Source organism: Sebastes fasciatus, chromosome 18, assembly GCF_043250625.1.
Source record: "Sebastes fasciatus isolate fSebFas1 chromosome 18, fSebFas1.pri, whole genome shotgun sequence".
Taxonomy (NCBI): Eukaryota; Metazoa; Chordata; class Actinopteri; order Perciformes; family Sebastidae; genus Sebastes; species Sebastes fasciatus.
The window spans coordinates 21,113,029-21,140,038 of NC_133812.1; the positions used below are offsets into that span (position 1 = coordinate 21,113,029).

Below are 27,010 nucleotides of genomic sequence, written 5' to 3' on the forward strand. Positions count from 1 at the left end.
GTATTTGAAAAAAAAATGAGTGCAGTCAATGGCAGGAAATTCACACACACAACAGGTGTTCATCTGACTCTCTAGTTTATAAAGTTGCTTATAGGGAAGTGAGTGGTGAAGCAAGAGAGAGAGAGCAGCGACGACGGCAGCGAGTAACGTTATCGACTCCGACCCAAGCGGGAAAAGTTAACAGAGTTTGGTTTGTCCGTTCTGAGCTACTGTAGAAACATGGCGGTACAACATGGTGGACTCTGAAGAGGACCCGCTCCCTATGTAGATATAAACGTCTCATTCTAAGCTAACAAAAACACAATGATTCTTATTTTCAGGTGATTATACACTAAAGAAAACATAATTATTGATATTATATTCCATTTCTGTCAATAGATCCCCCTAAATGCTATACACTGGTCCTTTTATAGTTGTATTACTTTAATTTAGCTGCAATCATTCACTGTCCTCCTGATGAAAGTCCTACTGAATCTTGCACTAAACATGGTCATACATACTGTACAATTTCACATTTATATTTAATCGTTTGGTAAATTATTTTCTTCTAAGTGGCGTACAAATGAGTGACAATCTAAGCCACAGTAGATCAAGGAGAAGAAATTAAAAATTCCATTGAGCAAAAGTTCCCCGCAGATGCAGGTGCACTTTTTTTTTACTGTTATATTAATACATATGTGAATTGAGTGGCTTTAAAAATGTATAATGTTTTCTCCAGAGTAGCTCTTCAAGATAAAACATTTTTTTCCACAGCCAACCTACATGAAGCTTATAATGTTCAGATTTTGTTGAAACTGTTTTAGAGAGTTGTTGATTTTGTGGTAAATTTGGAGGCTGTAGTTTGCGGTTATATTATAAATATATAGGTGTTTCTAATATTTAGTCTACCCTACTTGGTATGAATATCCGTTGCCCTTGCATGTACTAAAATGAAAATATGTTAAGTAACAGCACCGCTTCTGGTCCACTTGAAGTACTGCATTTAATTAATATAATCTATTTTCAATGTATTCTGATGTACTTATTAACTCAAGTGAAACTGCTAATGACCATTAATAGCCAGTTCCTACTCCGCATTCGCCTCCAGTCAACCTTTAACACTTAACAAAGCTGAATATATTACCTTATCTAGTCCTGTACTTGAAAAGGACTCTTTTCAAGTGGCACCAGTGGAATTAAGCTACAATATATTAACTGTGTTTAAAAAAAAAAAGCATTTATCATTCAATGGCAATCAAGGATTTTTCATATGTGATGATGGAATAAAATGGAGTTTTACATTGACTCTGCTTTAAGTTATCTTTAGCACTTCTTACAGAGCCCACCTTTCCCCTCCGTTATTTAAAAGCAAGCTAACTTTAATTATATGGCACATTTCATTCCATGTGGAAACACAATGTGCTGGACAGCGCGTGAGCAACTACGGAGGTTGCTGCCACAAACACTATATTGATAGTGTAAAGATAAAACATTAAACATAAGTAAACACAATATAAAACAGTAGGTTAAAAAACAATAAATAAGAATAGACAAAAATAATAATTAAGACCAGCAACCAGACTACTGTAAGGCGCAGCTAAAAAGGAAAGTTTTCAGTTTAGTTTTAAAAGGATGATCGCCTTGGGGCACACCTAACATGACAGGGTAGGATGTTCCAGCAGCTTGGCACATAAAAGCTAAAGGCAGTTTCACCACTTTTCGTGGAGACCCGGGGAATAACCAGACAGCCTGTTCCAGATGACCCGAGGGGTCTAGCTGGTTCATAGCTCACAAGCGTGTTAGAGAGATATTGGGGTGCCAGACCATATAGGGCCTTAAACACGAGCATTACATTTTAAAATCAAATCTAAAATGTACTGGAAGCTAGAGTAGCACACCTCAGCACAGGTGTTATATGGTCGTGTTTACTTTTTCAAATTAAAAAAAGTCAACATAAAAACTCTTGTATAAAGTGTTAAGTGAAATAGGATGTTCGTTATGTTCACGCAACTGCTTAACATGCAACACAGAAATGAATGCTTCTGTAAAAAAGCCCTTTTTTTTTTATACAGATGACAAAATCATCACAATGCAACCCAGTGACTCTGAGCACAAGTCAATGCATCTCATTGACATGCTGTTGAGGGAGACCAATTAAGCAATCGATGCGCTGACAAGATAGTGAGGTATTGAACTTGCGAAACAGTTCTAATCATGAGTGTTTTTGATGAAGAGATAGTATACTTAATCATTTTCGGCTGACAGCTGTGTAAAAGCCTGTCGAAGGCACAAGTGATAATCACAGCGTCTTCATACGCGGAGCTAGACATCAGTAAATGTTCACTAAATTGCCGAGGAAGTAGGTTAATTTAGTAGTCAGCTTATAAATGCCACAATTTCCTTCATTGAATGTTTCTTAAAAAAGTTGAATGCCAGATTTTTGCATAGTTAATAGTGTGCCAAATAAAATAGCACTTGTGCAGCAGAGGGAAGCTTAAAAGATAATAAATCTTGATCACAGTCTTCCAGTGAAAAGCCTTAAATGAGCGCCGTGGAGTAGAGCGGGGAGTGGATGCTTTCACAGGCGGCGTTCAACAGTGTGCTGATGAAAGGAAGCAATCACTGTACAGTGCATGCATTAATGACAAGATTGTTAGCCCTCCTTCATTCTGAATGTATTTTTGTCCCCCTTGAATCACAGCTATTTACTCCTACGTAAGAAAAGTAGGCGTGATTGCCATTTCATAGTGGCTGTCAATGGCAGTGATGAGGAGTTCTTAAAAGGTTCATGACATCAGATCTGTGTAATCTTGATGAGGAGGTGTGTGTGGTGCACCTGCAGCACAATTGAAGGCATCAGCAGATAATATAGTTGAATACAGTTGCAGTATAGTTTGACTATCATATAGCGTTGTTTTTCTCATTATTATTCCTCTGCTTATCAACACATTTACACAACTAACTTTATAGGGAGCTAATTGGAAACTGATGCTGTAAAAAGACAAAGGTGACATTCTTATTTCACACTTCGCTGGCTCATTTGTATATGCATTATGAACACGTGGAGATGCACACATCCCCGCTGCATAATCTTTATCATAAATATTAATTTATGTGGGTGGGAAATGTAATTTGTTTTCATGGTCACACATATCACTTGTGTATCTGGCCTCCGGTAAAATGTGACCTGGACACAACTGAGAGAACGGTGCCGATCAGCCCAGAAATAAAATCTAAGGATGAAATTTGAACATAAAGTAGGACCCATATGTTGTTATTCCTCTGGCTCAGTATAGCACACTTTAGCTGTGGTGTGCTGTCATCCTCACAGCTGATTGGTTATTAAGATAAACTGTCATTATTATCACTTGACTTGAAAGTTAAATGTTCTGTCAGTCTGCCGAGCCACACGGTGATTACAGTCCATTAATGTGAGTTATGACGAAAACAAAGACACCATCTTTATTTATTACGCGGCTTTGTTGAATACTCGGTTCTGATTGGTCAATTTCTGCATGCTATTATCTCTTTATAGCAGACCATTGCTGTGGATGCAGTTTTGATCTCCATACACAGCGATAGGACTATTTTTCTTTTTCTTTTAGAGGAAACAAATGCACCCTTCATGACCACATGGTTCTCTCTTCTTATTCTTCTCATGCCGTACTCATTGCTAAGACTCATCCGCCAAGATATATTATGTATGCTTTGTAATCATTATGCAGAAGGTAGAAGATCGTGGCTACAAGAAAAATCCTTGCTACCTAGTGAACCAGCAGCTCACCTTTTCCAGTTAAGACGTCGGGTTCGGAGGTCATGACTCTGCAGTAATTTCTCCGGCACATCTCCATCCAGCTCTCCTCATTCTTTGGGTCTTTAGATGACGCCAGAAATTCACTGAACTCAGAGTCTGTAAGATGGGTGGAAAAAAAACTATAGATGAGAAATCACAATAACGCACCAGATAATATTGGCAACTTCATCAATGCTCCTCTTACCCTGTGAGTTATGGATCTCTGGTGGGTCCAAAGTGTAGCAGGGAGGTAGAGGGTAGCTTGAAAACATGGGCCAGGGGTAAGGATCTTCTCCCTGGAATGAGCGGATAAAGAAATTCAATTGACCATTAGGCCAACTCATTACACCCTACTGCAATTATTACAAACAACCTACATGATTCATCATGTTTGTATTATTGTCTTTGATTCATTTCTGCTCTGCTCTGACTAGATAATTGCTGTGGCTGTTTATGAGGTTGCTGGTTTATTGATGTGTCATTATATTGGATTGTTAGTCATTTAAAAACATTTTAAACTATTAACAGTGCAGTTAAACAGTGACTTAGATGAATGAATTACTGAGCAATTGTTTAGCACATCAAATTATATGTTTATATTTGTATTCCATCAGTTATTTCCCCATTTCTGTCTTTTTTTGTCAGTCTCTCTTTCTTCCTTTCTTTGTAACCCACTGCCATTTACTCTTGCATTACTCTCTCTAAATGTTAACTGGGTTTAGAAAGCAGGCCTGTTTATCCATGTGTCTGTGCCCTCCGCTCATGATAATCCCTGCTGGTATTTGAGTCTGCCTCTCAGGTGTTGTGCTGCTCTGACGACGTTAAGAGGAAGATGCACGGAGCCCTGTATGTCGGTAAGACGCTGATGATTGCATACAATCCTTATACAGCTTTGGGGCTCACTGCTGCATGCAACGTGATTTGAAATACTTAACTTTTGGCAGTTTTTTCTAAAGAGCAATAAATACTTTTAAAAAAAAATGACAAAATTCCACATTTTATCAATTCATTTGACTCTTCAAGTATAGCTTATGTAAAATTGTATCCTCTTATATTATGGTCTAAATGCTAAGCCCCTGCATGACATGCTCAGTGATACCTACAGTCTTGCACAGGGCACACTGTGACTGTATGACAGTTTTGGTCTTAATGTCTCCAGGTGATTGAGCTCTATTGTGCATTCCTAACAGTTTTCATATAAACATGACCAAGTCTGTGGAGCCATCTTTGCATACTCTAGTCCCATGCAGCAGTTCAAGAAATATAACAGTTTAAAGGTGCTTAATGCGAGATTGGGAGTATTTCTATTGCCTCTTCACGGCTCTCAACATGCATGCAACTGAAATATTTGAATTATTATATAGTGAAAGTCTAAACATGATTGAAGATGTTTCATAGCCATCGTGGCATTCATTAGGTTTCTTTGTAGACAGGAAATATTCTAACTGTCACTTCCAAATGTCAGGAATAGCCTGATTGTTTTTAACACAATGATACTTCTCTCTTCATTTCTCACAAAGTGTTGATTCATTTTCCTTTTGTTTCGTAAATTTCACACTAAATCAGTACTTATTTAACAGCTCTCTGGTTCCTGTACTCCCTACAGGTGACAGGAGAGATGAATAAACCAGACCTGTGAATCACAAAGGAAACGCTCACTAAACTAATTTACGCTCTCCCCTCTCGAAGTCTCTCCCACATCCTTTCATTGACCTCTCCGTTAATTAGTTTCCTGTTTTTTGTTCAGCATAAACAACACCTACATAATTTATATCCATCCCAAAACATGCTGAGTAAATAGAGCTGCAGGCTGCAAACAATGACTGAAGCCCTGTTGGTAAAAATAAAATTACCAGCAGCACAGACTCTGACTGAGTTTGTGTTAATGACAAATTTCATGATATTGTGATTAAAGAACAATTAAAGGACAAATTAAAAAAAAGAAATAGACCATTTAGTCACTCTAATCAGTGATAATGATCAGACCAAAGAAAAAAACAAACACTGTGAAACAATGCGATGAAAAGCAAATGTCCAATAAACAGTGATGAAGGCTTGCATCGGTCTGTGGAGCTGTCCAAAGATACCACCAGTTGTCAAGTGTTGATGTGTTTGTTTCCCCGAACAATACTTAGGAAAACAACATTTCACCAAGCTATAATTGGCAAAAGGAAAATGTGTCACCTTTTATGAGGATGTCTAATCAGCGTTGATGGTAAATGTATTTGATTGAAGCAATACATTTCTCAGTGCTGTGCTATATTGACAGCTGAGTTCGCAGCTGCAAAATCTGTTGTTCAGCCGAATTTATTAGAGCCAGAGTGTATGGTCGAAGAAATGCAGCTCAGAGAGGCCAAGGCTGCAGCTGCATTAACTGCGCAAGAGGATATGGCCGGTGAGGACCCTCCGAGCATCAGAAACTCGCACGCAATACATCCTGGTGCATGTAGGCGCTGCCGGCACGGCTCCACAAGCAGGAGAACTCAGCTTTCTGGGTCAATATAGCACGCACTGAGGAATTTATTGCTTCAACTGAATACATTTACCATCAACACTGATTGGACGTCCACATAAAAGATGGTGAATTCTCCCTTTAAGATTCTTTGGATACTGAAATGTCTACAAAATATCTGTTGACCACAGCCTCCCAGAAATGCTCCTGTTGTGGTGGTTGGTGGTTGTAACTTGCACACTTTGCTAATGTGTATAGTATGTTATTGTTATTCTATGTTCATATTGTTAGTTGTAATAGTTGTAGTAGTCTGGTATATTCATAGTGTATTCTAATATATTCTTTATATTGTGTATACTATAGATATTATCTCTAGTGTTGATATGTATATTTACTGTGTATTTACTGTTCTTGTACATTGCCTGGATAACCTGCTGCTGTAACACAAGCATTTCCCCATTTGGGATCAATAAAGTACTTCTATCTATCTATCCATCTATCTATTGTGTTCATTTTTTATTTTACTTCAAGCCCAGTGAATAAAACACAATTTTGACTCACTAAAAGCATTCACTCGGCCTAACAGGTTGAGAGGAACCATAAATTGCATTGTGCTAATTCAAAACCAGGTTACAATGAAAAGTAGAGCATAGCTGACCTCTTGCAGTGCTCGAGGAGGAAGCTTCCTCTCAGACGGACCTCCCACCACACTAACGCGAACCAGCACGTGATTCCTCTCCACTGATACGTTGTCGATGATGAACTCCCTGAGAGGGTTTAACAGAAAGGAGAAGGGATTAGACAAAGATGGAAGTGTAAGAGGTGGTGCAAAAGGAAGTACAAAATACAATGAACTCTAATGGCTCTAATATAATAATCGTTCATGCACTGAAACACTGTCCTCGACCAAAGAAATTCTTAGTCAACTAACATGCATACGATTTTGTTGACTAATCGATTAGTTGATTCAATCAACGGATCTGTAAAACTGAGTTTCTCCACAAAGAATCACACAAAAGCACCACTTTAAATCTTGTGTTTACCAGAAATGTGCTCATATATTTCTTTTAAATAAGTAATTTGGCATGAACAAAGCATAAAAAACAACTAATTGACTTAAGAAATCTTAGTCTACTAAGACCAAAACGACTGATTATTCAGCTAATCAACTAAGAGGGGGCAGCTCTATGAGAAAGACATTTAAAGAAAAAGGACATTGGGTCTGTCGTAGAATACAATACAAGTACGTCTAATATTACAAGTATCTTATAATACTTTTGGTAGACGAGCCCACGCTATTTAATATGCCATCCAGTTCACTAACACTTAAAAACTTCCCCGATGTATTGGAGCTCAGATAAGTTTCTTTGAAAAGTCTTCTAAAGGACTTTGTACAGTTTGAAGCCTCTGAATGACTGTATCATTACTGCACGACAAGGAAGAAAAGAAGGAGAGAGGGTTTCAGTGTTAGAATTTTAGATAAGATCAGAGAATATTCCAATTATAAAGGCACTTTAGGGTCGAAGGGTGTCAGCCTTGGTGGATAGTTCTTACAGCTGAAGCAATTTGGACTGGAATTTGGTAATAAAGGAGACTATTTTCTCGCACAGTTCTCTTTCCAATGGCCTGTTTGCCACAAAATGTAATTTGCATACATTTCTTTGTGAATAAAAAAAAAGTCATATCACTCAAAGCTCAAACAGCTGGGGTCAAATAAAATGTGATTGCGTTCACAAAGTAGTTTTGGTGAAACTGTGTGTCACCAATATTAAAAAGGTCAGAGCAGAAAAGAAATGGAGTGTTCGGTAAAATGAATGACAACAAAAAGTAGGGTGAATCACATGCCAAAAAGTAAAAAACATTGAACAGAAGTGAAAAGACGAGGAGATGATGTCTGCGATGATGATGGGAGCATGAGGGGAAGAGAGGGCACGAAAGGGAGATGGGAGAATAAATTAACAAGTCATCATTCTCCCAAAATTGAGCCAGAACTCAGACATGCAATGTGTGCTGGCATTTCAGGGCCATTTCCATTCATAACCAATAGCCACAGTTCCGCCAGCCGTTACCAAGAGAGAGGGGCTCTTGAACACCCACTCTCAGAAATGGCCTTTTCACTGTCTTTCCGATTTATTTCATTTTATTTGTGACAAGGCAAACAAACAAACAATTTCGCACCCTGAGCAATGATTAAATTTGAAAGTGCTCCATCACTTCAGGGTGATGCACGGAGGAGCAAAAAGCCTTTACGGAACGAGAGAGAATGACTGGGTGCAAGCTGAGTGTGCTCAATGTGGAAACTATTGAAATGTCTAAATGTCTGAAATAACTTCTTTCAGTTCAACTCGGTTCTGGCTGCAATAAACTGAACTTCCTAGGAAAGATATGAGGGCAATGTTTAAGTACAGGAAGCATATTAAAGGAATAGTTTTCAGAAATAGGTTTATTTGTTTTCTTTCCGAGAGTTTCATGAGAAGATAAATATCAAGTTAATGTATGTGTGTTAAGAAAATAGCTAAAATAAAGACGTGGTTAGCCTAGCTCAGCATAAAGACTGGAGATAGCCTGGCTGTCAAAAGTTCAAAAATATACCAACTAATACCTCTAAAGCTCACTAATTATTATGATATATCACATTTGTTTAATTTGTACATAAAAACAAAATGTATAAACAACAATTTGTGGTTTTTAGGGGGAGTTTAGGTGCTGCAACTGTCTCTTAACAAACAACAGCGCTGTGACTCTGAACATCATCACAAGGTGGACGCCATCACGCAAGGTTTGTCATCATTGTGCCTTTACAGAGACCTTTTCAAAAACAAGTGCCCACTGACTGTATCTGGCAACCTGCGCTGTAGTCGGAGTCGCTACATAAAATAACTGGGCGGATGAATAAACTGTTGTTCGCCAAGAAATAGTAGAAGTAGAAATAGTTACAATTTTGCTTGTTTACAGACTAAACAAACCAGACACAATATGTTAATTTCATCTCACTCTCGGAAAGAAAGTGAATCATTTCCCAATAATAAAAATACTAATAAATAATTTGTATATAAACTTTGAAAACATAACTACTAAGTGCTTAACAACAGCAAAATAAAACAATTATAAAATAAAAGCATTATAAAAAAAGAACATAAAATGAAGAATAAACTAAATAAAGTATATGACAAGAATATAATAATTAGATATTAAAATAATAAAACTGATTATTAGACATACACAGCACAAATTTTATTTGGTAAAAGTGCAACAAATTGTGTTTTAAAAGAGATTTAAGGGGGAAAAAAAGGTGGCTTAATCCGTTGGAAAATGTTGGAACTGTTTCCTTAATTGAGAAGAGAGCCTTTGTGTGTTTTCAAATTATATTAAATTAAATTATAAGGCTGGTGTAATTCTATATTTTGTTATTGTCAACTAATGGAAAAAGACTTAAACCAATAAGGCATTATTTTCTCTCTCAATACTTCCTGACTTCAGTTACATCCATTATGATAAGCTCCAGCTAAGTGATGCTGTTCCCATCATGCACTTCTTGAGATGTCCCTATGAAAATGACTAATAATACATATTTTTGAATGTATTGTTATTTGGGATTTATGGCAGAAGTTAAGCTACTTTAATAGAATACTGTATTTTGTTTTTTGCAAGTTGTAAAGGCTATAATGTTAATCTCTGTGATTAACCACTAATGATAGAAATAATTTGATCATTATGACAGAATTGTTTAAGTAATTGGTTCATACCCATCATCGGTGTCCAGCTCGGTGACGACGTTCTCCCTCTGACTCTGCAGCAGCATGGAGCAGATGTTGAACTGGCTCTCCAGCAGCAGAAAGGAGTCCAGATTACAGCAGAGCACACTGAACAGTCTGCAGAAACACACATAAAACGCACAAGAAATCAAAAATACAGAGGGGGCTGGCATTTAGAGATACTGTAGCAGAACAGTAATGTAGTACATACTGTACAGCAGGGCACAACCATGCAGACAAAGACCCCATTTGGACTTTGGTTGTCTATTTCCCCTGGCATTGTATGTCTGCAAGTGCTGGATCAGTCAACACAATTTTTCAGCAGCTCGCCGTAGCAAATTGTAAGCTTTGTTAAGTAGGAACCCCTTGGGAAAAAGCTTCATGGTTAATTTTCAGTTGCTGGTAATGACACCCGGCTCAAGCAGGCTGTCAAGCTCAAGCAGCGTTTTGGGACACGACAGTGTGTTTTAGCTCTGTTTTATATGATCCAACACCTGTAGGGAGGAAACGCTTCATAATATCTTTTTAACTCCAGCGTTACTGAAGTGGTCACAGTTTTATTAGTAATAATTTATGATGGAATAATCAGAAAAATCCCAAGAGAACACAGGTGGGAACCCGTTTCCCAAGACCCAAATTTTACTTCCCCATTTCCTCCTCCGATCAGCACCAGGGCTAATCTTAATTTAGACTGAATTAAGTGTGTATCAGAGAGATATGTGTGTCACCGCGCAGCATTAATCAAAACAATCTAGTTAATTCTCATATTGTCAGCCTGCTCTGCGCTCTACCCCTTCAATTAATTTGGCATAAAGTACCTCAAGTTTCAAACTTAAGTTTGTCCCTTTTGCAAAATGATTTCCCCTTAGCTCAGGGGTTCAATTAGGAGCGCTGTATAAAGCCTCTTAAACTGCACACTACAAGCAACATCACAACTCTACAAGTCATTTTCAATGGAAGCCGGTGACATGAAGCTACAAACTGACGCTTGATGCGCTACAAATACAGTTGCAATGGTTTTAACTTTTTACAGCAATCCATATGTATATGTATAATATGATAGAGATTTTAAAGATACATTGACGGTCAAATCTATACTTTCTTGCCGGGAAGTAGATGAGAAGATCGATATCGCTCTCATATCTGTGCATTAAGTATGGAGCTGGAGCGTAACCATTACGACCAATTAGTCAGCTAATAGACTGACGGAGCACGTTTAGGATGATTCAACTGCTTCTGTTTGATCTTAATCAATAACACTCTCAGACCATCTTTTGCTTATTTCTTATAGATTGATGCTTAAGGTCATGCGAGTCTTTAAATAAGCAAAAATATATTTATTTCACTCTTATTTTGCACAAGCGTAGTATATTACTGTAATCTTAGACAGTTTTTTGTTTGCGTCCAAGTTGATTTCCTTCTTCATTATCATTAATAGTGTACCACCATTTTTCAAAATACGGCTTAAAAATCAACAAATGCACGATGAAACGAAGAGAAATGTCAGAGTTATTTTTACACATTTAAAAGGCAGTTTAAAACAACTTTGATCCTGTTTTGCAGAGAATGGCATTTCAACTTCTAACAGTGTGTGTGTGTGTGTTCTTGTACTGACATATAAGAGGTAGTGTTAAGCTCTGCATGCTGTTTGGTGTATTGTGTGTGTGTTTGTCCTTGTGAAACACTTCTCTCCTTTTAAGCAGCTGCTTCATTTCCTGATGTGCTGGGCAGCTGCTTGGACTCGTGTTTGACTGACAGCTCTACTCAGTCACTCTGACAGCAGCACAGCAAGAGGCTGTCAGCCCTTCTGACCTCTCTCTGTTTGAAACTAAGAAGTAGAGAACCAGGCCTGCTTCCAGTTTGTCTCTTTAATAGGCTTCTCTTATCAAGTGGGTTAGAGACTGACTGTCCAATCAGAAGTCTTTTAAAATGTTTAGCTGTTCTGAATAGCAATTCTTGGCAACCTTTTGAAAACAGCAGTGGTAATTGTGTTGCCTGCAACTAATGATTCTTTTCATTATCATTTAAAGGGACTATTTGTAACTTTCAGAAATGCTTCTTAACAGCGACACCTGTGGCCATGAAATCAACGAAAGTCAGTCAGCGTCGGGCTCATGCTTGTGCTCGCTCTAAATGGACATGAACGAGCATCGCTCAAAACAGTGAGGCGACACACGTCAGCTAAAAGCACAATATCACTCTATATTTCAGCTGCTTGGCAGTAATGTTAGCTGACCAGACGAAGGTCTCTCCATGAATCAATGCTGATACAGTGCAGTCACATATAAGAAATAGGTAGGAAATAATTATGGGTTATTAAAATAAAGCAACAACAGGAGTAAGGGTTTAACTAAAGCCAACCTGGGAATTAAGTTTTACGAACACAGGGCGCTACCTTTATAAAAAGGTTTCTGAATTCATTGTTTTGATCTATAAACCATCAGAAAATGGTTAGAAAAACTAAAAAATGATAATTACCACCTCGAGGTTGTATGTCTCTGCCAACAAGTTGCAGTTTACATCCATGTCTGTCCAAAATGTCATCACTTCAACATTTTATCCTATGAGACATTTGTGTGAAATTGTCATAATTAGCATATGAATTCTTGAGTTGTGGCCAAAAACATATTGTGTGAGGTCACAATGACCTTGACCTTTGACCACCAAATTCGAAACCAGTTCATCCTTAAGTCAAAGTGGATGTTTGTGCCAAATTTGAAGAAATTCCTTCCAGGTGTTTTCTGAGATATCACGTTCACGAGAATGGTACAGACATGAGGTCACAGTGACCTTTGACAAACAAAATCTAATCAGTTCATCCTTGAGTCCTAGTGGAGGTTTGTGCCAAATTTGAAGAAATTCCCTTCAGGCATTTCTGAGATATCACGTTCACGAGAATGGTGTAGACGGATGGACAAACAACCCGAAAGCATAATGCCTCCGGCTACGGCTGTCCCCTGAGGCATAAAAATGCCCATCACAACTTCCCGGGGCACCAAGTTGATTTAATCAAATTGCTTGTTTTGTCTAACCAACCGTCCAAACCCAAAAATATTCAGTTTACTATCATACTAGCAGATTAAGAAAACCAGTAAATATTCACATTCTTCGGTGAGACCGCGGTGGACAATGCGAGCGTGTCGATAAAATATGTAACATCACCAAAGTCCACAGCGACTTTTCACGGGACTTTCCGGCTGGTAGCAGTCTACGAACAGAGAAAGTAAAGGAGCTGAAAACAATAAAAGACAACTGTCTCTGTTCACCAAACTGATGAAGAAGGCCAACACAGCAAACAGAGACTTCGATTAGTGGAGCACATCCACACGAAACACAGAGAGCCCTTCGCCTATGGCGAGATTGTAATAGAGGCAATGACTGCGGTGGCTGAAACGTTATTAAAGGACCATAAAAGTAAGACAGAAATTATGTCTGCTATTGGCAATGTACAACTTGGTGCTATGAGTAGCTCTTGGCCACTTTCATTTTGTCAAATTAACTCTCAGAGGAAAAATGGTTGGAGAGTTCTGCCTTACAACATAACCTTTTACCAGTACTACCTGTACCTTGACATAAGGAATCAGAACAGACACTGGAACTTTTGGCATTTTTTACTAAGAAAATAACTTTTAATTAGTTATCAAAATAGTTGCAGATTTATTTTCTGTCAGTCAAATAAACAGTGAATCATTTCAGCGATATTTCATTTATTTAATTTTTAAGGTTGCAACCCAAAGAGTTGTCAGTTTTAAGAGAAGACTGCTACCAAATTTTGCTTCCCAGGTACAGACAGCTCTCTGTGAGCCTGCAGTAACATACTGTACCCAACACTTCTCAGCAAAAAATGTCTGAAAACAAACAATAGAATTTGACTGTTTGGCTACTCCAACCATAGAAATAAAACTGTGTCATATCTATGACTCTAACAGACACAGGTAATTACTATGCTGTTTTTGAAAAGGGATCACAGCAACTATTTTTGACAAATTTAGTGATTTGTGTTTGCTTCTAACTAGCTAAGCATAGTATGTGGTCAGCAAGGCATTATATATACTGTTTATGTATATAGTAATGACAGTTTGTGCTTTTTTAATTGTGCCAAGTTAGCTCTGTAGGATGCCAAACACCCTGAAGTGTAACGCATAAAAAACAACATAAATCAGGGCAGTGGGGCAGCACTATTAATTTGACAAAAAATAGCTGTTTTAAAAAAAGAAGGAGTAACTGAATGACCATGTTAAATTTGATTTCAGACTTGTTAAGTCCTTTTTGGAAATAAGATTCACTTTCTCCACTAGGACACAAAGGGAAACACAGAAGCTGGATGGTTAAGATTTTGGAAACGCTACTTATCTTATGTTGAAACGCTCATTAATGACAGATAATTACTCCCTTGATGATGTGCCTACATGCATCAGAGGATATATGAATAAACCAATCAAAACCAATCTGCTGCCAATATGACTGCCTGCATGATCGATTAGTCATGCCCGAGGTAAGATGCAAATGGTCAACCTAACGAACGTACTATTTGAGAGGCCTCTATTATATCATGGACAGTCAGGAGGGCCTGCTGAAATCAATCATAACATCATTAAAAGGTGCAGTAATGCAAATAAAAGCTCTGGAAATGTGGCCATAAGAAGGAATCCTTTCCCGTAGGTCTGTGGAAACGGCAAATACTAGTAAAATCAGTTTGCAAGTTCTGCTTTTATGATACAAATGGACACAAATTTGCTAACAACACCACACTTTATGAATGAAAACAATTGCTTTAATTAATGATCTGCACATAATCAGGTAGCAGGCTGGAAAGATCGATTAGAAGCTTCATTTGGGCGTTGACACTGCTCCCAATACCACCATGAAATGTTACTACACTGTGGGGAGTTTTTTAATCCGTCACTACTGAGCCTAAAACAAAAAGTAATCTCTTTGGTGCTTTCACAGAATGAAACTCTGACATATTTATTTTCTTTTATTTATTCCTAATCTATTCTAATGTAGTTTGCTTCGTCTGGGGAGGTGAGACGACCACAGCTGAACTCAAATGAAGACAAAATAACTCTTTGACCTGCCACAAAGACATTGTCTTAGTTCTATTACTAAATGTTCCCGTCGAAGCCGTATTTGTACCTTTTCGGTTCTCACATGTCAGGGTTTCACCTCGCGACCTTATCTCCTACAAAATGACGTTCCATTACAACTACACTGCATTCTCAAATACATTTCGAGGGAAATGTATTTTCTCCCGGATTGCGGTCGCTGCTTTAAACAGTTTTAAACACGTTGTAAATCAAAAAAAGAAAAAACGCAACAAAACTACTTTGTTAACTTTACAACAACAACAAAACTACTTGGTTAGATTTAGTAACATCATAGTTTGACTTAAAATGACAACAAAAACGCAACAAAACTACTCTGTTACACCATGATTAAAATAAGTGAACGTTGAGTTTTAGCTTCACACGGGACACGAACAGCGCTCTCCTGGACGAAAGTCTGGTGTTTGTTGAACCAATTACCACCCTGACCTCTTCCCTACACAGTTTTCCGCAGACTATCCCTACAAACGTATTTGTGATAAGTCAAAAACAAACGTAATCTGTGACAAAATACATTTCTCTCGAAAAGTAATTCACAATGTAGTTTTGTAGTATGGGAACATCATTTTTAAGAGATGAGGCTGCACCTGAGAACATCTGGACCCTCCTGCAAACAATCTTCATCATCTCTTAAACTCCAGCTACAATAAAGACTGTGACAGCATTTTGCTCCACCTTAGTGCATAGGTGGTCAGTGTTAACAAGACATGCTATGTGAGTGTCCTTCCTTGTCTCATCGCTGGTAAAATTAAAAAGTAGGTTGACCATTAAATCACATAAAAAAAAAGAAAATCTAAATCAAACCAGGTTAAAATGTGTGAAGCTCAGCCCACATGACGTGTTCAGAGCCGTCATCAATAGCAGAGACAGGAGAAGAATAAAGGCATCCAAACAATTCAGACAGGGGAGAAAACATGCAAGAGCGCTGGTTGCCATGACAACAAAGAGGCTTTTAGCAACAAGGAAAACAGAGCTGTGAAGATCAAGAGGGGGGAAAATGTGGCTTATTTTTTTTTTTTTTAAATTTAAGAAGGGCTGCACTTCAGGAATGCTCAGTGCACGTTTGTTTGACAGTGGTGCTGGTAATTAAACCTGCGATGAATACGTTAGAAAAGTTTCACAGCCTATAAAGACATTGTGACATTCTGCTGGAGGCTGAGGCTGGTTTCAAACTGCTGCGAGGTGAACTCTTACTAGAGCCAATTGTAGAATTGGTCCAATTTCAGGAAAATTGCTCCTTCATTCATTCTGATGGCTGCTTCAAGGATACTCTATATTGTTCTATATGTTACGTCAAAAAATCCCATGAAAAAAACAATGTGATCCTACTAACAACTAATGTCTGTGTATCCAAAGCCTGATAGATCTTATTCCTCTGTGCCATAGAGCTCCATTGTTCTCCAAAAACTATTAAAAACACCTCAATTAGGTACACTATGTTCACTCATTACAGTTAATATGGACACTGTAGTTTATTTTGAGTCAAAACTAGATACACCGACATGTTACCGAAATGTGCATTAAATGTGCATAAATCCGCAGCTGAAAATAGTCATATACAAATGTAGTATACAAATGATGCAGTATACATATGCACCATTTACTCCTGTTTGAGTAATCTTTACATTCAGTTTATTCATTTGCAATACTGTCCACAAATTCATATTACTTTCATTTATATTTTATTTATGTTTATATTTTAGCCTTATGTTTTAACTTGCACTATTTCATGTCTTAGATTCTCATTTTGCTTTTTACTTGCAAGATTTTCTTTTTTATAAATATTTAATGAGCATTGTTGGAGGGATCCAAGACTTTCATTGCCAACGACTGCTTCTCTGTAAATGTTGTGCATATGATAATAATAAAGAACTTTATTAATAATAACTACAGTGGCAAGCTGATTTAGGAAATTACTGAACCTTTGCCACTATAGATGTATGACCCGTTTTTAAAGATCTATGACCTCAGTAGGAACCAGTGGTCTTGGAGCTGAGTGCTACAGACAGGGTGTGAAAGTCGAAAGTATTAAGAGACTTGTTGTCTCTCAATGCCAGACTTTTCCTTTCAACTACCACAACGCCTCACAGAATATATTCACAATTGGTACAAAAAATGGGTGTCAGGGAGCAAATATGCAGCTACTAAGAATGGAGAAGCATCCAGAAATTAAAATACACAAATGAGCATATTTCTCACAATTAAATTATCTTTCTAAACATGGACCCGTTATTTATTATTCATTATGCGGCATTCGTGATAGATCGACGCCTGTGCCAATTATTGAGTCCGAGTCCGCTCGCACAAGCTTGCAGCATGTGTGTCTGTCTTCGTTTGACCTCAGATGAAGCCACACACACTTAAGTAAATCTCTTTTTTTTTATCCTACCTGCATAGGTTGTGTTATCTATTATCAGCGATATAAACACAAAGAACACAGAGTCTCTTAGCCAGAGAGGTGTTTGGTTGCCAGGTTGTCTGCGTAATTAGAGTTCTTTTTTCAAATTAACTTTATGTCTCAGTGGAAAATAAAAAAATATATGCAAAATCTGTGGTACCAAGCATCAGGTAAGAGTATCTGCAGGTTTCAGAGAGTCAAACTTAATACATTTTTAGTGCCATTTCTAATTAAGTTAAATACAAATGACCCAGTGTCAAATACAAAAACAGAAAAATAATGAGACAATGGATGAAGAGCTACTTGGATGAAACAGAAGCAGGTGCTCCTGGTGCAGCGGTAGACTAATACCATCCACAAGGAAAACACACCGTTTCATTAAAGTACAAAAAGTAAAAATATGTATATATTATCGTAGCTACATTATTAAAAACAAGACCAATGCATAACTTGTTCGATTGTTTGAACTGAGACAGACCAGTGTGGGGTCAACGGTCATGTTTTTAATTATGTAGCCGTGATAATGAAGCTTTTTTAACTTTTTGAACCAAACAGTTTGTCTTGAATTCCAGGAGGGAATCGATCCCCTTCCTTGGAGACAGTAAAATAAAATAAGGCAGCAAAACCACTCACTTTATAATCAAACAATGTGATGAAATATCTGAGCACTGTAAGAAAGGGGAGCCTTGGAAATAAATATTTAAGTTCAACCGTGTGAAACACAGTTCAGTATATTAATGAATCCTGTTGTTTACTGCAGAGCTTTACTGACCTTTACGCTGCAGGAGGCGCTGTTCTCCACTAAATACAAAACTACAACAGTCTAACCCACTGGTTCCCAACCTGGAGGTCCCGACCCCCACTAGGGGTTGCCAAAGCTTCACAGGGGGGTCACGAGGCCTTCTTGATTTTAAGCGGTGTAAGACAACCTTTTTAAATAAATATACAGATGGCCTACATCTCAGCTTTTTCTGTGAAAAAAACTAAATTAAATAGTTATTTTTACAGTTTTACATATTATTATTAAAGATATAAACAGAATAAGGGCACAGTGATATTCACTGAGCCTTCCCTCTCTGCTAAACAGCCTCATCCCGCATTCGAAAAGTACCCAGTTAATACAACCAAAAAGCTCAAGTGTCAGGGAGAAGAAAACACTGAATTTGTCTAAAGAGAAACCTATTAAGCATGTATGATTATCAAAATTTCAAAACAATACAGAATACAGACAGAGAGTTGGATTAAAAGTTCCTAAAAATAACAGGAAAATGTATCTCTGATGAAAAATTCACAGGAAATAATCAGCTCAAAATTCATCAACATTGCTCGTTTTACACAAACTTTCTGCAGCTATTTGGGTTGTGGCGGAGCAACATGGCGGACTCTGTGAAGAGGACCTGCTCCCTATGTAGATATGACGACAACGATTCTTAGTTTCAGGTGATTATACACTAATGAAAACCTACTTATTAATATTATATCCCATTTCAGATAATAGATGAAATGAAATGTTACACACTGGCCCTTTAAATGAAAATGGGGAATGGATTGCATTTATATAGAACTTTTATGAATTACCCATTGTAAATGTATTTTCAATACCTGCCATGTGCTTTTACTGTCATTATGATATATATATTATATACCTAAATAGTGTACGTACTATACACATACTTAATAGCCATACGCTCACAACATAATACAACCTTCATAACTATTTCTATCTTGGCCCTATTTTGCACTCTCCTGTTCCCTCTATATGCTTTTTAATTATATTTCTTTTGACACATTGTTTATTAATAAGTGTAATGTCCTTGTGTGAAGTAGCTGCTTCACTGATGCAATTCCCTCCCCTGGGATCAATAAAGCGCCATCACTATACCACGCTTCCACATCCCTTCAGGCTGTGGATAATCAGAAAATCGAATAAAAAAAACAGGCAGAATTTTATTGTGTGTTAAAAAGGACGAGTTTTTTCTTTTTTTTTTGCTTTCAACTGTTGGAGTTCACATCGGTCATGTGGGTGTGTATTAAAGGGCAGCACCCCCACATATAATATAGTAGCAATACAATAGTGTGTAAATATGGTGAATGGTGAATTGATTTTGAACACAATCAATCAACACATTGGCAAAAGACATAAGCGAGTGTGAAATAATGTAATTGCATTGACCTCTTATCACTGCACCATTTCCTATGATAAAGAATTAAATCAAGCTGTGTGGAAGCTTCAAACATAGACTTTGCTGTGTTCATGGCCAAACATTAATACTGCAGATTTACCCAGAAGTTGAAGGTTTACGACAATTACCTAAAAATGTACGTGGTATGACTTGGCTTACTGTTAATAAAAGGCTACATTTAGCACAGTTCGAGAGCCACACGGAGGCACAGAGTGTAAGTTTGCCAGTGAATCCATCAGTCTGGGTGTCAGATGAATAGAGCATCTTGTTCCTTTCACTTGGCTTCTGGATGTTAATAGGAGTGGGCTGACTGACAGGCACAGACAGAGCGAGTGAGTCAGCAAGGCTCCAAACAAGTCAAAGCTATTGTGATTCAGAAAGCTTTATAAAAAAAAAAAAGGAAAGCGATGCAAAGCAGCCACCAGAGCTTTGCACACACAACTAAGACACATATGCACCTGCGTATGTAAAACATCCTCTTGCACAGATTGCTTTATATCTCCCATAAACACATTTTTAAGCCATTTCTAGCTTATTATCCTTCACAATAAACCTTAGTTTTAAGCCTACCGTAACACTTAAAACTACAATATGCAGTCTTCATTTTGTCAAAATTTTGACAATGTTGACGTCCTTTAATTTTATGACTAAATTGTAACGACAATGTAAATGAAAAAAATATTGACAACAAAAATTACAGTAAAATCTCTGTTCATTATACCCTGACGAGTAAAGACAAGACAAAATTGTTGGCTCTGTTCAGGCTGACAAGGGATGCTAATTTAGATTTATTTTTTTTGACCGATGGCCGACCCTCGTTAACCGATCATTAAAAGGGACTGTATGTACGTTTTTACACACAAACGTATTTTTTAAACCGTCCCTCTATCAGCCTGTAGACTGCTTTTAATGTGAAGGATGCAGGCCATTTTTTCCAGGAAAATCCAAGGTATGTGACGTCATGCACGCTCGCGAGTGCTCCGCCACGGGGCTAACAGCGTGAGTCACGTGAGTCATTTAGTATCGTCAGCTCCGAGAGTCACATAAGTCATTAGTCAGTGAAGTAAACGTCAACCACGACAGTTTCCTAACCCTAACTAAGTGGTTGTGTTGCCTAAACCTAACTTCTTGCAAAAACTGAAGTTTATTTTTGAAAGGACACTATGCACGTAACGAGCGTATATTGACACGCTGTCCCTGGTCCGTCCAAAACGAACGCAAGAGGGGTACCCCGTGCATTGGTCTCCGATACCGAGGGACACTAACCAAGCGGCAGTATTTGACGAGTTGGGAGTGAGAATGTGTTGCTGTGAGAACCGTGGCGGAGAATATTCCGCTTGGATGGAGCGCAGAGATAGCGGCTCGCTAGAGTGGCCAACCTCGGGAAGCGCGTCTAGTTCAGGGCTTTATTCGTCCTGGAAGATTTCAATGTCCCACACAAGAAGGGAGAAATATTAGTCAAATATTGTCTGTGTTTATTGAGCTTAAAAAGAATTGGCAGATTATATAAAGAATGACATCATCATGAACGCTCAACATTTTTGTTTCTTTTTGATTAGAGCCAGAGAATCAGCGTTCTCCGTGACTTCAGACTTTCATACTCGCCGTCATTGTCATTAGACCTGCTTGGTTTCTGAAGGGCTGTGCTGAATAGTCTGAAGCTTCATTCATAACGTTGACATTTCCCCTATATTCATTCTGCAGTGGCGCACCACTCTGCATGAGTTGCAAATTAATTATACAACTTTTTTCACAAATATTCTTTTCAATCCTTTTCAATTATTATCATTTTAACAGTACAGTATTAACTTTAACTTGTACTGGAACCCTACCCCTAATTTGAACCGTAACTCAAAACTGAAGATAGATTATAATTTTAGATGAATTTCTTCACTTCTTTAATCACCCTTCTCTCTCGCTATGATGCCTGTTCTTCATAAATATAGAAACACACACACACACACACACACACACACACACACACACACACACACACACACACACACACACACACACACACACACACACACACACACACACACACACACACCAGCTTATTTGTCTCTTATCCAGAGAAATCCTTTCATCAGCCTTTCAAAGCTGGGTAATCAAAGTATAAAGAACCATGTCAGTCTGCTATTGCAAGAGGATGAAGTGTGCAAGCCTGTGTGTGCGTGACAGTGTGTGCGTGTGTGTGTGCGTGTGTGCGTGTGTGTGTGTGTGTGTGTGTGTGTAGTCACCAGGTGCTAATCCGATATCATGTGCCTCCCCAGTGATGTTAAGTAATATGGAAAAAAGAAATATCAATCTCACCTAAGGCCGAATGTGTGTGACTGCTCATAGTGGAACAGGGAATGAATCTTTGCATCTGAATTCACAGCGATCAGCCTGTCGATCAGATCCTGTGAAGTAAAATGAGAGGCTTTGAAAAAAAATACACTAGTTATGGTGCAAAAAAAGGGAAAACTGTGGATATTTACGATGTGTAAGGTGAAACATGTACATCAGCCTCAGTGTACAAACGGATGCATGGGTGCTGGTTGAAGGCAAAATAAAAAGTGCAAACATGCCCTCAAATGGCTGAGAGAGGCATTGCATGAAGTCTGGACAACACGGTGTGAAATCACTCACAGGGATGGAGGTTGGCATCTCTCTCAGGGTGTATTCACTCTTGTTTGCGAGAGGCTGTCGGCCCAGGAGCTCCCACATCGAGTGGGAAGAGGAGAGCAGGTTGACCAAGGACAGGAAAGACTGGAGAGACAGAAAGTGAGACAGACGGAAAGACCATTAGAGGGCTAGAGAAGTAAAAACAAAGAGTGCAATTGATCACAATTGATCATAACTGGGATCGTTTTAATTGAAAGTGATAGTTTGGGTGTTTTGAAGTGGGGTTGTGTGAGGTACTTATCCAGAGTCAGTGTATTAACTACAGTAGGTGGCGCTCAGCGCAGCTGTTGTGTTATTGTGTGACTTTAGTGAACAGCAACTCCCGTGTTCTGCGAGGTAAAATTACTGTTTTCAATGGAGTCTGGTTGCTTTGGCAAGAGCATAGCTAACGGCTTCAGTTCCCTGATGGAAACATAGACTGTATATCTGTCTGACGACAAGGTAAACTGGTGAAAATATTCTAAATGTAACGTACACTTAAACTAAAATAATTTTTTTGAGGTGAGCCTTTCTTTTAGGTGTCCATAGTACGTTTGCAGCCCCGTCCACAGCAGTACATTGCTTTATTCCTGTGAGGTAACTCTTGTCTATTTCTCAAAACTGGGGGCGTGTCGACCGTCATCTACTGTCGGTAATACACTGACTATGGATAAGTAACTCATACAACCCCACTTCAAAACACCCAAACTATCCCTTTAAGTTGAAACTGTTTTTGAAGAGTGATTAGACATGTAATCATTGGCTATTTTCATCAAGATTTAATCTACTTTTATGGTATTTTTATTGTAATTTTTGCTTTAATACGGTGTGTGTATATCTTTCTAGAAATACCTATCAAGGGATTGGTTTCAAAAACTAGCTTAGGCGATAAATGCAGTGGCATTGGTCAAATGATATGTATCCCTATAAAAAATAAACCTTTGAATAAAATAATATAATAGATACATGATAATACAAATACTAGAGAGATAGGATGATAAAAAAACATGTAATTGATGCAAAAACAAAGTGAATAAAAAGACGCTGATCGCATGTGAGCACTTACACCATGAAATTAAATCTGAACATGTGAACAGAACAGTAGCCGGAAGAATAATAAACCAAGTCCTCCTGCTCTCAACACTGGATCAAGGAGAACGGGGAAAACTCAAAGAAAAGTAGTATGCACAAATGCACACACACATAAATAAATGTCAGGTTTTTAAAAGCAGCTTGAAAGCAACAACAAAGCTTTGACAATTGCAATGATTGTAAAAAAATATATATATATATAAAAGTATGTTTATCTGAGGTCCAATCTTTCATCTGCCTGTTTGATGTCTCAAAGATGCATTTCAGACTTCAACATAGTTTATTATCAGGCAGCTTGTGTTTTGAATGTATTCCAACACACAAATGAAACAATACATTGAACGAAATCAGTGCAAATTGGTCAAAAATGCTGGTGTAGTCTGTGCTACATATGAGTTTGCATCATCACACACATTTTAATTGCACATTTATCTGTTTGAAGCAGCTCCATGTGCTAGCTTGGATGGACTTGAAGGTCTGACTGTATGTATGTAACCTGGCAGCTGACCCACTGATAAGGCCGGCTTTAAAGTCACCAGTGGCAGGGCACAGTTCACACTTCACTGGCTGTCCGTATTCACTTGGCTAGTTTCACTGAGACGACTTGGCTCCTGTCAGAGGCCAGCATCAGACACACACACACATACAGTACATACAGACAGACAAACACTAGTGTTTCAAAGAAAGTTTGAGCCTGTCCTAGACTGAACCTGAACATTCGGCCCAAACTTGTACCAAATCTAAAAAAAAATGCAGCCTTGTGAAAAGGAGGAATTATTCTCAAGGTTTGAAACACTTGAACTGAGTTCACTGAGTGAACTGTGACTACAGTCCTGTTAGAGCTTGAACTGAGACACGTACGGTTACATTTTCAGTCAATCAATTCAGTTTGATTCTACTTCAGAACATAATCCCCGTTTCGACCGCAGAACTTTCCCCAGGAACTAGGAACCTTTTGAGGAACTTGTTGCATTTCTACCACAGGGACCAGGGTCTAAATTAAGTTCTGGGGATATTTTAGCCCCCAAGAACACCCTGGATGGGGGTAGTACTTCGTGAAAGTTTCAGGGAGAGGTTTGCAGTGATGACGGTTGCTGATTGGTCAAACAAACACAGCACCACTGCTTCAACTGTACCGCTTCATTCATAAAACAAGGAAGTAGTATTTCATTCGTTACATCCAACGTGCATCAGTAAATATATGCAACAGTGAATGTCGTCGCAGTGAGACAAAACGTAACGTTTTTATTTTTTTCAACGTGTTTTTTAGATGATACGGACGGACACACTGAACTGCAGGCTGCAGAGTGTGTTTACCGCCGTGACCACCAGCAGACCTCGTCACATACCATGTTGCTTTTTCATACATCAGCGGACTAATTTGCCTGATCTTCGCAGGTCTTTAGACCGCTATGGAAACGCAGACAACAGTGGGCTGAAGGAACTTTTTAGTTCCTGCACCTTCTCACACACACATACACAATATACCTTGAGGCAGCTCCGGTCTATGGGTTCCATTGGTGTGGGCTTGGGACGGACCACCCCGACATCTTCACTGCCGCACTCAAGTACAGACCACAGCTCTACTACCAGGGCCCGGACAAAACCTGCAACACAAACCAGTTGTTTCAGTATGGATTTGTATGGAGAAAGTCTGAATTGATGCACAAAATTTAATTTGTGAGCTTGGAATTATACATTTGTGTTTGTGACGGGAGTGCAATTGAGATTTTTAAGCATAGGAGCACAGGAAATATGGAGGGAAGGAGAGAGAGAGAGAGAGAGAGAGAGAGAGAGGAATGACATGGAGCAAAGGTCCCTAGCCAGATTCAGAACCGTGGAAAATGTGATGATGTAGTAAATGTCTTAACCATTCAGCTACTCAGAAGCTCCAAATACAGTGGAAACTTCTTGTAGTGATCACGTCTGTCCGGGTGAAATTGATCACTAAAAGAGGATGATTATTATAACCAAATGTTTTTTATTTTTATATATTTCTCATGCAGATTACCAACTAATAAACATTTGTATTATATGAATACAAAGTAATGAAATGGACAGCTTTGCCATTTACTGAATTTTATTGACTGTTTCAAAATACAGTAGTTGTTTCAACCACACGCCCTCTTAACTACCTAACACTATGTACCCGATATGTGGAATGTATTCAGATATCATTTACTACAGCACATCTCCTGAGTGCTAATATTAATATAATCTAATATTACCTTATCTATATTACATTTCTTGTCAGACTGTCTTAATACTTACAAAAAACTTGACAGTTAACACCTCATCTTGCTCTTTCTTCATCTACTTATCCTGTCACAAACTATTTGAAAAATAAGTTGCTTCCAGGGCTGCTCGATGCCAACGGTGATACATGAGGCTTGTATCCCGAGTTGTTTAGTTTTTGTTTGATCAGTAAGTGCTTTAGTACCTGAACTGTGCAAAGCTGCCACCCCTGGAGCAGTTGCTGCCACCTGTGTCACCATCACACCGTATCCAAACTTCTCACAGCGGCTCACCTACAGAAAACAAAACTATTTCAGTACCTTTTTTTGCTTGCATAAGTCAAAAATGATTGAGAGGTTTGTACAGCATAGACAAATAAATGATTAATATAGTAAAAACATTAAACTAAATTTGGCGTTTGTGATTCAGTATGCAAAACAAAGTGCTTATGATGACACTGTTAGAATCCTGAAAAGGCACTACATAATGTAGTTTAGTATTACGCTGAGGAGAAATCAAATTGCAAATTGATTTTGCGTGTGCAGGCCCTTCATTAATTACAACACAATGTCACCACTAAAAATAGACAAAATGTAATTACATTCCATAATTAAAGTGAAATGCCAAACGAGAGAAGCCATTACAAGAGTGCATAAACAATGGCAGTAAATTAAGCCCTCGGGGGATTCGTTAAGATTTGCAGCAAGACCCTGTGTCTGAAATATGAATCGTGGACAATACTATGTATGTAAGGCATATGTAGAGTCCAGAGATTAATAAATTAAACCCTGCATGGGAGTAGCAGCGTGTAACTGGTGAATACTGAACAGTCTTCAGGAAATATGACGGCGGCCTTGATGAGCAGCGGGAGAAACAAATTACCACATCTTTCTGCAGAGTGAATTAGGGATACCGATGGCATGATGTTTGATGAGGTTATGGCGATGCATTATGTTCTGCAGGGTAGGACATTATAGCATACAAACAGCCTAGAAATACTGCATGCATGCATACATACTGTATATTATTGTACATAGCAAGCGTTCAGTTTGCGCATGAGTAATTTCAAATGTACATGTGTTTTGTAGGGTCTACTGATCAATAACTTATATCTGTATGTTAACAAACAAAAACAGTTATACTGTATGATCTATTGCCATCAAGAGGTGTTTCTCCAAGCTAAATTTACATTTTAATTCAATGAAAATAAATGTACTTGATGTAACAAGTCTGTGTGTGTAATGATTTTTTTTCTAATCCTGCATCCTGGCTTCAGGGTTGGCTTACTGTAACTCAAGTCAACGTGGCAAAGAATCAGCGTAATAACAGCGTACTATTACTTTGGCACGTTGATGCGATCCAGAAGGATTAA

General features: G+C 38.3%; 1 protein-coding gene across 2 annotated transcripts in view; it reads right to left on the reverse strand.

The window, feature by feature from the left end:
• Positions 1-27,010, reverse strand: part of tbc1d32 (TBC1 domain family, member 32) — a 94,738-nt gene that overhangs the window by 43,147 nt on the left and 24,581 nt on the right. For both annotated transcript variants that reach the window (XM_074614741.1, XM_074614740.1), the window contains exons 20-27: positions 25,844-25,931; positions 24,892-25,010; positions 22,297-22,416; positions 21,979-22,067; positions 9,971-10,096; positions 6,883-6,991; positions 3,978-4,068; positions 3,764-3,889 (exon numbers count right to left, since the gene is read on the reverse strand). In XM_074614741.1, the coding sequence (XP_074470842.1) occupies positions 3,764-3,889; positions 3,978-4,068; positions 6,883-6,991; positions 9,971-10,096; positions 21,979-22,067; positions 22,297-22,416; positions 24,892-25,010; positions 25,844-25,931 (868 nt within the window). The remainder of the gene's footprint in view (positions 1-3,763; positions 3,890-3,977; positions 4,069-6,882; positions 6,992-9,970; positions 10,097-21,978; positions 22,068-22,296; positions 22,417-24,891; positions 25,011-25,843; positions 25,932-27,010) is intronic.